This window comes from Nelumbo nucifera, chromosome 1 (assembly GCF_055504915.1).
Source record: "Nelumbo nucifera cultivar China Antique chromosome 1, China Antique-T2T, whole genome shotgun sequence".
Classification (NCBI taxonomy): domain Eukaryota; kingdom Viridiplantae; phylum Streptophyta; class Magnoliopsida; order Proteales; family Nelumbonaceae; genus Nelumbo; species Nelumbo nucifera.
In genome coordinates, this window is record NC_142649.1 from 68781971 (window position 1) to 68792488 (window position 10518).

At 38.6% G+C, this 10518-nt stretch overlaps 1 protein-coding gene across 2 annotated transcripts; it reads right to left on the reverse strand.

The window, feature by feature from the left end:
* On the reverse strand, positions 1–4829 carry LOC104594081 (aspartate carbamoyltransferase 1, chloroplastic-like). Of its 2 annotated transcripts, none has more exons than XM_088902352.1 (6): positions 4681–4829; positions 3355–3933; positions 3090–3229; positions 872–1045; positions 432–668; positions 1–338 (listed from the first exon to the last, which is right to left on the reverse strand). In XM_088902352.1, exons 2-6 carry the CDS (start codon positions 3881–3883, stop codon positions 231–233), a joined length of 1188 nt encoding a protein of 395 aa, XP_088758478.1. In that variant the 5' UTR covers positions 3884–3933; positions 4681–4829; the 3' UTR covers positions 1–230. The 2 variants fall into 2 exon arrangements, with proteins under 2 accessions (XP_088758478.1, XP_010252517.1); XM_010254215.3 differs by having other exon boundaries at positions 4525–4692.
* Positions 4830–10518: the final 5689 nt, after the last annotated feature.

Below are 10518 nucleotides of genomic sequence, written 5' to 3' on the forward strand. Positions count from 1 at the left end.
TGAAAAAAGTAAAAATAACCAACCATGGATCTCATTTCCCTCAAGTAAGAAGTGATACCAAGCCTTTTGCTTTCACCTCAATAAACATGTTCTAAACTTAAATTATTCTTGCTGTTTTTACCATCTATTTGTTCTGTCAATAGAAAATAATTCTCATTTTTGGCATGAGTAGCATGAAGAAACCAAGCATTAGTTAAAAAAAAAAATCAGAACAAAGGATCAGGTATCCTTCACCAACCAAGAAGCAGAAGCTTCAAAAGAGCCATCCTGATGTAGAGACCATTCTTAGCTTGTCTAAAATAAGCAGCTCTAGGATCCATGTCAACATCCACTGTGATCTACAGTACATCATGAAAATAAGTAGGTAAAATTGACCAAATACAGCAACAAAGAATGATGGTCATAGAGATTACCAATTCATTAGAATTTACCTCATCAAGCCTTGGGAGGGGATGCATGACAATGGCATGCCTTTGCATCATACCCAATACATCCAGGTCCACAATGTACTTCCCTCGAGCTTCTTCATACAAGTCGATCCTCTCACCAAACCTTTCTTTCTGAATACGGGTTTGATAGACCACATCGCATTTAGATGCCACTTCCATCAGATCTGTGCTTTCTTCCCATTCAACCCCCTTAGACGTGAGATAGTCTTTTATATCATCCTGCAAGAAACGAGAAAACCATATTCTTCCTGATTATTACCAAGTTTATCTCAACTTCCTTCTTATTGTTTAACTGAAAAGCTAATGAAAGGTATTAGGAAGTTACGGTGTCAATAATTTGGGTCGGAATTTACAAACACACAGAAGGGGGGGGGGGAGATCTTTCTTCTTTCATTGTTTATTGCTTTTTTCCCCTTTTTTACCTTCATCTTAACTACATCTGGTGCAACAAAGTAGATCTTAACATCTTGGTACTTGGATAGCAGATATGCCAGTGATCGAACTGTCCTTCCATTAGCAAGATCCCCAACAAGACCAACTTTGATGCCATCTAGTTTTCCTATCTCTCTTTGAATTGTGTATACATCCAAAAGAGCCTGCACAGTGAACATGAAAAGGAAGCAAAAAAAACCAATTATCTTGCAGAATTTCAAATTCTCAATAAAAATAAATAAACAAATTTCAGTGAATTTCCCCAGCTTCAATTGAGTAACCAAGAAGACATATTTACCATGAAAAAGAAAATCCAAGCTAAGAAAACTCATTAAAAGAAAAATAAAAGAAAGGAGGATGGAAGAGTAAATGACAACATGCAATATGTTAGCACTCTTTTGACTATATTCCCTGATACAGAAAAAAAAAAGCTTTACTTTCATGAATTAGGTTGCCTAGTTTTTGCTATTCTCCAAAGTTATGTTATCATATCGAACCACCTTATATCATAATTTTAGATAAACCACATAAATGATACATCATACATGGGGTGGGTAGGGAAGATGTGAGGCCTTAACCCAAAGAGAAAAGACAAAGCTCCATTAGTGCCAATGGATGCCAGGTATTCCAGATCTGTCAAGAACTAGAATGCCCCTAAGGACTTGTGGTAGAGAACTTGTGGAAGAAAAAACCTGTCATCATTAGCTGTCAGATCCTAAATTTACTAATTTCCCTAATCCAGTCCCAAATGACCCAGGGAGAAGATAACTGACTGAAGATAGCCTCAACCATAATCAAGGAGTCACTCTTGATATAAAGCCTTCTATTAATATTAAGATCTAACAAAAGGCAAATATTGTTAAATAAGGCTCTTGCTTCAGCTAGGATGTTACCATCCAAGCCGTAGTCATAGACAAACCCCCTAATAAGGCTCCCCAAAATTCTTAAGATTCAAACGCCACCCCCAGCACATGAGTTTCCTCCAGAGGAACCATCAACATTTAGTTTGTAATGACTCCAGCTGGGTTTGGACCAAAACCTATGATATCTAGATGCCTGTACAAGAGTACTGCACTGTGTCAGACACTTCAGTTTTTATTGTAAAATATGTACCAGATACTATATCCAGCCATGTGAGGGTGGGCCTTGGCACAATGGTTAGGTTGCTCCATTGTGACCAGGGTGACCAGGGTTCAAATCTTGGAAACAGCCTCTCTGTATGTGCAGGTGTAAGGCTGCATACATCTGTCCCTCCCCAGACCCCACATTGGTGGGAGCCTCATGCACTGGGCTGCCCCTGATACTATATCAAGCCATGTCCGTTCCGTATCCAGGTAACAACCAAACTACAAGAATAGCTGCCTTTCAAAACTTGTCCATGATGGCATGATGATGCCAAAAAAACATGAATAGTTAATGTGACGTAGAAGCAATACTATGTTTAAGAATGCAGATACAAGTGATAGTCTCTGGTCTTAAAAATGTTTACATGAGACCAAAAGAAAGAATCTCAAAATCCCTTTCATCGCAAAAGTTAATAGTAGGGCTGTAAATGGTACCATTTGTCCAAATTTGAATCCAAATTCAATCCGGTTAAGGTTGAACCAAATTTGATCCATTTATAATTGGATCAAATATGGATCAATCCCTATCCAATCTGTATGTATGTATGTATTTATGATCATATTTACATTAAATTTATCTATTAGTACAGTTAGTTTGAATGTTATATTTTTAGTTGTTTACTAAAGAGCCCTAGGTTCAAGTCTCGTAGAAAGTTATTTTTGTTTCATGTTATTTGTGATATACAATATCAAAATCAATGTTTGTTCATTTTGTAATTTACTGATTATTAGTTTATTTATTAATGGCATTCAACTTCTGATTTCAAACTAAATTCAATCTGAATATCTAAATTTGAATGGATAAAGTTGATTTGTACTGACATGTTAAAGAATTAAATTTAAATCTAGGAATATCCAATCCATTTGCAGCCCTAGTTACTAGTATACACAGAAACTGGTGGTCATGAAAAACCAAAGATGAGAGGGTGAGATTGCTAGAAGAAAGATAGATTTTCCAATATATACCAGAGGCTTTTGATGGGGATATGCACAACCAGATGGACATTTGGGTAAGGTTCTGGCATAGCAAAAATTTGTTTATCACTAGATAAAGGAAGTTTAAGACTGAACACGTTAGCCATACCTGTGTTGGATGCTGCCCTGGACCATCCCCAGCATTAATAATAGGAATGCTAGCTGTAGCTGCCGCTCTTCTAGCAGCACCACTTTCAAAGTGTCTCATTACAATAATATCTGAGTACCCTTCAACAGTTCTTATAGTATCTGTACATCAAACTCCCAAATAAGAAACTGAGTCCAGTAAAACCATTTCAAGTTCTCTACTAAAAACTAAAACAAAGCAGAACATAGACAGACAAATAAGAAAACCATTTCAAGTTTTTCACTACCTTCAAGGGTTTCTCCTTTTGCTGCAGACGAAAATTCACGTGCATTTTCTGTTGTCAAAACTTCTCCGCCCAGCCTTTTCATGGCAGATTCGAAGGAAAGCCTAGTTCGTGTGGATGGCTCATAAAACAAAGTAGCCATTAGATAACCTCTCAAAATTTGACTTCCAGGGGAGTTCTTCTCAATCTTCTCCATCTCTCGTGCCACTTCAAATATGGCATTCAAAGTATCCCTATCAAACTGTTGAGCCTCTATCACATCATCAAGTTGAAACTTCTCTCCCACAGAAAATGAAGATGTTTTTTCAACACCGAAGGCACAACATCGGTCAGTATTCATCCGTGGGATTCTTCTGGTACTTTCCTCGATGGGAAAGAACCGTTTTGCGTGAGTGGAAACAGAAAATGTTTGAGAAAGAAGTGATTGTTTAGGTACTAGGTGTTGGCATTGGTTTCCAGGAACAGCTGCTGCTCTTCGAACCCAGAGACCGCCGTTCAAGTTATAAGTAGAATTAGAAGATATAGAGGCCATCGCAATAAAAATTTGGATATACCGTGTTCCGCAGTGTTCTTCCAAAATCCCTATAAAGTAACATAAAAATCTACTTGAATACAGGCAATGCGACTGGACTAAATTTACTTATGCTTGAATACAGAACTACGAATTCTAACGCGCTGAATCAATCCAATGTAGCAAAGCTTCAAAATTTTCAATTAGTGAGGTAAAAATTTTGATCTCTTAAGGCATTGACGTTATAAACTGTAGTCATGTATTAACGTGAACAGAGTAAATGAGTAAAACGACTGTAATATGATAATTATTTTTGTGACAATAGATATTAGAGAGAAGCATCTGTTGAACAAGTCAACAACGAATCATGAACCAAAATGGCGTAAATCAAAAAATAAAGAAAGAAAAACAGAGCAATTAAAGCCTTAAAGGCAGAGAACATAATATTAAAAAATTGCAGACGGAAAATTAGAAAAAAAAAAAAAAAACACTCCGCAAATCCACCGGTGGAAACCAAAATCGGTGAAATAAGGAAAAAAAGGAAAAGGAGAGAAAAACCAGAGAGGAAGAACACGAAAACAAGATCCGAGTATCTTTAAAAATTCAAATAACAAAAGCAAGCTAAAAACGAAGAGACTGAGGAGAAATCTAGGATACAATACCTTTGAGAGACAATACCAGAACGGATCAATATCTATTGCCGTAAATATATACAGGATTTCGACCAGGAAATGTTTTTTTTCCACTACTATCTATAGATATATATTCGAACGAAAATAGAAAAAAATAAACAAGGAAACAACGATAAAAACGTAAACCTCGGGAAGCAAAAAGTGAAGATTTTTCTATGAAATACTATTTCTTCTCTCTGCCTTTTAGTGCTTGCATAGTTCTCTTTGATTCCTCTACGTTTGGACTCGCAGGAATGGCACGGCCGTGCAAATAGCGCTCGCCGCTCAATCCTCATTAAGGCCGTGTTTGGAATAACAGAGAAATGGAAACACACCCTAATTGATGAAAATATGTTCATCTGGATTGATTTTGTAGACCATTTCAAGTCTTTTGTAACATATCCAAAGTGGACATTACTACAAAAGCTAACATTTTGATGTTTAGAAAGAGCCTGATCTCTAAAAAAATCTAAGAGCATGGCATCCAATCATACATTTGAAATATCTCACATACATGTGGAGAGATATTTCCATTGTGTGATTGGATATCCACACATTTAGAGTATTTGCAGGGTTTTTGGTTTCAGGAAATTCCTGGTTAGAGAAGCTAATCAATTCATATTGCATTGCTCATTGTTGAATCAAACTCTGATATTATGAGAGATTTGGAAGTTAATTATTGTAAAGATGGATTATTTTGGACTTTTTACAAAAAACAAAAAAAAAAGTTTGATAAAATGGCAAAATCAGATAGTTTACAAAAAAAATGCAAAAACAGTGATAAGAACAAGAAGTTAATTTTTTTGGACCAAAATGTCCTTCCTTATAAAAAAAACAATTTGAAGACGACATCGGGATTATCCTTCAGTTCGCTACTTTACCTTTACATTTTCTGAAGGCTCAAACAAAAACAACATAACCGTTTGGTCCGTTTCATATCTCTCAAAGAGGAGAGACGATTCACACATACCAGAGAAACGACTTTGCTTGGTCATATTCCTTATTCCGATCAGCCCAGGTTTAGTTTTAATTCAACCCTTTCTTGTTTCCTCTATCAACCTCTTCTTGCATCCAATATCAAAGACAACCCAGTTGTGAAATATTTTTCTGGGCTAGAAAAAAAAAAAAGGAAACAGAAGAGTTGGTCATAGCAAGCTGCAAGACACGAACCTGAGTTTGCAAACTAAAAAACCCCATTTGTGTCTACTTCAACACTTCCAAATTCCGAACCCCTTAATTAAAACTTATCGAAGTTTTCTTCCTTTCTTTCCATATCCCTTCATTAAAAAGTTTAGGGTTTCCTTGTGATCCCATCTTGGCCCCTACTCTTTGTCTTCGGTCGGAATTTATCTTTTTATTGATTGAATGATTTACTCATCTCTTTAGTTCTGGGTTTACACTAAAAGCAACGAACAAGGTGAGTGATTTACAGAGAAGAGGAGTTCATCGAGTTAATCCTCTGGTTAGATTTTTTTTTTTTTTACTCTGATGAGAAATGACATCCTAATCAAGTGATCCATGGTGGGTTCTTCTAGTTTTTAATGGATTCGATTTTACCATGTCTAGTTCTACATAATATTTGGTTTCCAACTCAGGATCCAACATTTCACTAGCAGCAATGTTTTCCACATCAACTATAATCGGTATTGGTACCCAACATTTCTATCCAAGATTGGGCTTTTATTGATGATTCAAAAACAAATAGTCCGTAATGGTAGCACACCTGAGATTGGGAGATTTGAACAGATAAAAGGATGATAGTTTTCTATTTTTAGAAAACGATAATTCATTCATAAAACTTAAGGGGGGGTACATGTTCTGATTCAGAAGAGAGAGAAGCCAGGGCGGGCAAGAAGAGCCCTCCTATATTACAATATTTGCATGCCATGCCTTAGCTGCCAGATCATGGGCAATTCTGTTAGCTTTCCTATAGATGTGGTGAACTCTGCTCTCTGTGAGACAGTTCCTTAGCTGAGCAATATCATTGTAAATTGCCCCGTCAGGAGAGAAACGACCTAGAAAATCCTTGCTAACTATCGTAGCAACTTGCTTGGCATCTACTTCAAAAATAACTCTTGTATTCTGCAGAGTAGTAGCTAGCTTGCAACTGAGTCTTAAAGCTTGGATTTCTGCTGAAACCATAGAATTGCAGTAGATTTTTCCTGTCTGGGCTTTTAGAATATCACCATCAGGGGATCAGAAAATGCAAGAGATAGTGGCCTCCTTTAAGTTGGCTTTGAAAGAAGCATCACAATTGCATTTGACCCACCCCAAAGGGGGTGGCTCCCAACGGGCTACTTGAACCTGAGAAATACTAGGCTGAATAGCAATGCTGCCTGTAATGTTAATGTACTCCTAAGTTTGACTGATACTTAGTCTGGCTATTCCAGATGGATCCTCAGTAACTTGATTGAATGTCCAGTTGTTCTTCGCCTTTCAGATGTTCCAGCTTGTAAGTAAGTGAAGTACCATCCAGTCGGCTCTGTTCTCTGAGTCCCACCAACTAAAATTTTTCCAAGCTCCCACCCAGTCCAAGAAGCTACGAAATGACCAGTCCTCTGTTCTGTAATTCAATGGTGTTGACAACCAAACTGCTCTAGCAAAATCACAGGACCAAATCATATGTATGACAGATTCTGGCTCTTCCACACTTCTAGTACAGAGGTTTTGGCTAGCAATATGTCTTCTTACTAAATTATCATTGACAGCAATAGCATTGTTGGTGCATCTCCAAAAGAAATTCCTTACTTTTGGAGGGACTTTGGCTTTCCATATTTCTTTCCAGATTTCGTTTTGGGAGTTAGCTATTGTGAGTCCATTCTGCTCCTGCCAGCCTAGGTGGTACCTAGACTTTGTTGTGTACTGACCATTTTTGGTTCCCTTCCAAATCGTCCCCACTGTCATGCCAAGAAAGGGGAATCATGAGAATGGCTTTAGCTTCCTGTTGATTGAAGGTTTGCCTTATCAACACCTTGTTCCATCTTCGGGGATTCGAAAGGATTAAATCCATGATTGTGTCGAGGTTGGAGTTGGAAGGTTTCTGAGTTTGGATATGCCCATTTGGAAGGTGTGGGACCCATTGGTTATCCCAGATTTTTGTATTTTGACCATTTCCAATTCTTTTAATCAGCCCTTTCATAAGAAAGTCTTTCCCAGCCATCAGACTTCGCTGTCCCCAAGATGGGTTGGACCCTATTCTAGCTGAAAGCAGATTTGTTCCCGGGTAATACATGGCCTTCATAAGAGTTGTCCACAAGGAATCCTCATTTTGGAGCAATTTCCAAGTTAGCTTTGCAAGCAGAGCTTGGTTAAATAGTGAAAGATCTCTAAACCCCATGCCTCCATCTTGTTTCCCTCCACATAGCTTCCTCCAACCCACCCAGTGGATTTTCTTTTCATTTTCTTTTTGACCCCAGAAAAAAGCTGCACATTTGCTGTGAATTTTCTTAATCAAGTGTAGAGGAATCTTGAAGTGACTCATGATATAGGAGGGAGTTGCAGTAACCACTGCTTTAATTAGTATTTCCCTGCTAGCTTGATTTAGCAACACTCGCTTTCATCCTTTCATTTTTGATAGAGTCTTCTCAAGCATGTCCATTAGTTGGACTTTTTTCTCCTTCCCATCATTATGTTGAGGCCTAAGTACTTGGCTGGGATGCTTGTTTCCTTTATTCTTAGCATGGATGAGAGGATTCTTCTAAACCTCCTGGGAGTATTGCTACTGAAACAAATTTCAGACTTGGTATAGTTAATGAGCTGTCCTGAGGCAGAGAAAAAGTCTTCAAGGATGCTTCTTAGAGCTAAAACATTTTTTAAATCAGCTTTAATGAACAAAATACAATCATCAGCAAAAAGCAAATTTAGTATTGGAGGGGCTTGCCTTGCAGGGTGCCATCCGCTGAAGCTTTGGCGAGAGATGTGGATAGGACCTGCGCTGCCAAAACAAAGAGGTAGGGGCAAAAGCTGCCAGTTTGATTTCCATTGATGATGACTGAGAAATCCACTGTAGACAAACATTGCTCAATAATGTTCCTCCAATGCTGGTTAAGACCTAGCCTGTCCAAAACTGAGAGAATGAAATGCCATTCCAACCTGTCAAAAGCTTTGTTCATATCAATTTTGACTGCCATAAAGTATGTTCTCCCCCTCTTTTTGGACTTCATAAAATGGAACACCTCGTGGGCTATCAAGATGTTGTCTAAAATGCTTCTTTGATCAACAAATGCTCCTTGAGTGTTGTCAACTAAATCCAGCATTATGTCTTTGATTCTGTTCACCAGGCATTTTGCAAGGAGTCTGTAACTCACATTGGTTAAGCTAATTGGTCTATAATCAGCAATGGATGTTGGATTTTTCACTTTGGGGATTAGAATGATATTTGTTTTATTCATTGCCGGGCTGATCTTGGCATCACTAAAAGCTTGCTGCACTGCTTTGATGACATCAGGTCCCACCTCACCCCAAAAAGATTGATAGAACAAAGCTGAAAATCTGTCTGGGCTTGGAGATTTATTTGGTTCATAGAGAACAAAGCCTGATCTATTTCTTCTGAAGTTAGAGGTAGGGACAGTAGAGAATTTATTTATGGAGTTATCTTATGAGTCACAAGCTCTAGAATTTGAGGATTACTAGAGGATCCTGTAGATGTGAAGGGATTACAGAAGTAGGAGGTTACCTCTAGGATTGTTTCTTTTGAGTTTTGAGTCCAAGAATTATCGTGTCTTTTCAGGGTGTAAATTCTATTGGATTGGTGATGGATCAGAGTAGTTTGATGGAAGAAAGAGTGTTTAGATCCCCCCCTTTTAACCATTGAATTCTAGATTTCTGTCTCCATAGAGTTTCTTCCTTCTTAAGAGTCAACCGAAGTTGGTTGTGGAGGCTCTCTTCTTTGTGTCTGTTACTCTCCGAGGTGGGCTGACATTGTAGAGAAAGAAGCTCTTCTTTGATTTGGCTTATAGTTTGTTGTACCTTCCCAAAGGACCTAATGTTCCAATCTTTAAGGTATCTCTGGCAAGTTCTCAACTTCCTTTCTAGTATCTGACCCTCATCGAAATTCCTTGGGTTCAAGCAAGTCCAGGCTCTATGAATGGTTTCCTTGCATTCGGGGTGAGAGCCAAATTGATTTGAAACGGAAGGGTCTTTTACCCCTTCTTACTTGAGGAGTGCAATTGAGAATAACTGGGCTATGATCAGATCCCACCATTAAATCATTTAGGACATAAGCCTCGGGCATCAAGCTTTTCAATCGGTAGAATAGAAAAATCTGTCCAGTCTTTCCTTTATAAGATTTCCTCTCCAGCGCTTGTTACACCATGTGTATGGTTGGCCATGGTATCCAAGGTCAATTAGACCACAGTCTTCGATAAGCTGGTTGAACATGTTCATGCTCCTTGTGATCTGGGTATGACCTCCTTGTTTTTCTGTAATACTTGTGATTTCATTGAAATCACCTCCCATGATCCAGGGGTGGCAAACTCCTTGGGCTAGGACTCTGATGGAGTCCCAAATGGCCTGTCGATTGTGTCTTCTTGGGTCACCATAGAAGAAAGTCCCCCTCCAAGTGGAGTTAAGCAGGGGGACTTGGATAATAGTGTCTATCAATCTTGGAGAAACAGTCTGAGCTATAATTTGGATCTCATCCTGCCAAGCCAAGACCAGACCGCATAGAGAGGCCTTGTGGTTCCACTGAGACGAGGTCCAAAAAACCATAGGGGCAGATTATCTTTTCTACCTTTTCTGAGCTGATTTTTGTTTCCATGAGAAAGATCACTAGGGGCGATATTTACTGAGGATAGACCTCAGAGCTTGAACTGCCAGGGTTTGCCACAAACCCTAGCAGTTCCAACATAAAATAATCATTTCTCCTGGCAACCCTAGTAGTTTGCTGAAGCCGCCGATGTTTCTGTCCAGGTGGAGGGTCCTTGGGGAGGTTCTTGGCATGGGGTGGGGTCTGCTAGTTCTGTATTGTCCCCCCAAACGTTTCTA

Bases quoted from the DNA above. Each gene is read 5' to 3' on its own strand.
- LOC104594081 (XM_088902352.1), bottom strand. From the start codon at position 3,883: ATGGCCTCTATATCTTCTAATTCTACTTATAACTTGAACGGCGGTCTC. The intron at 3,230-3,354 runs GTAGTGAAAAAC...TTTGATGTACAG, and splicing joins AAAAGGAGAAACCCTTGAAG to ATACTATAAGAACTGTTGAA. The intron at 669-871 runs GTAAAAAAGGGG...CGTTTCTTGCAG, and splicing joins CAGATGTAGTTAAGATGAAG to GATGATATAAAAGACTATCT.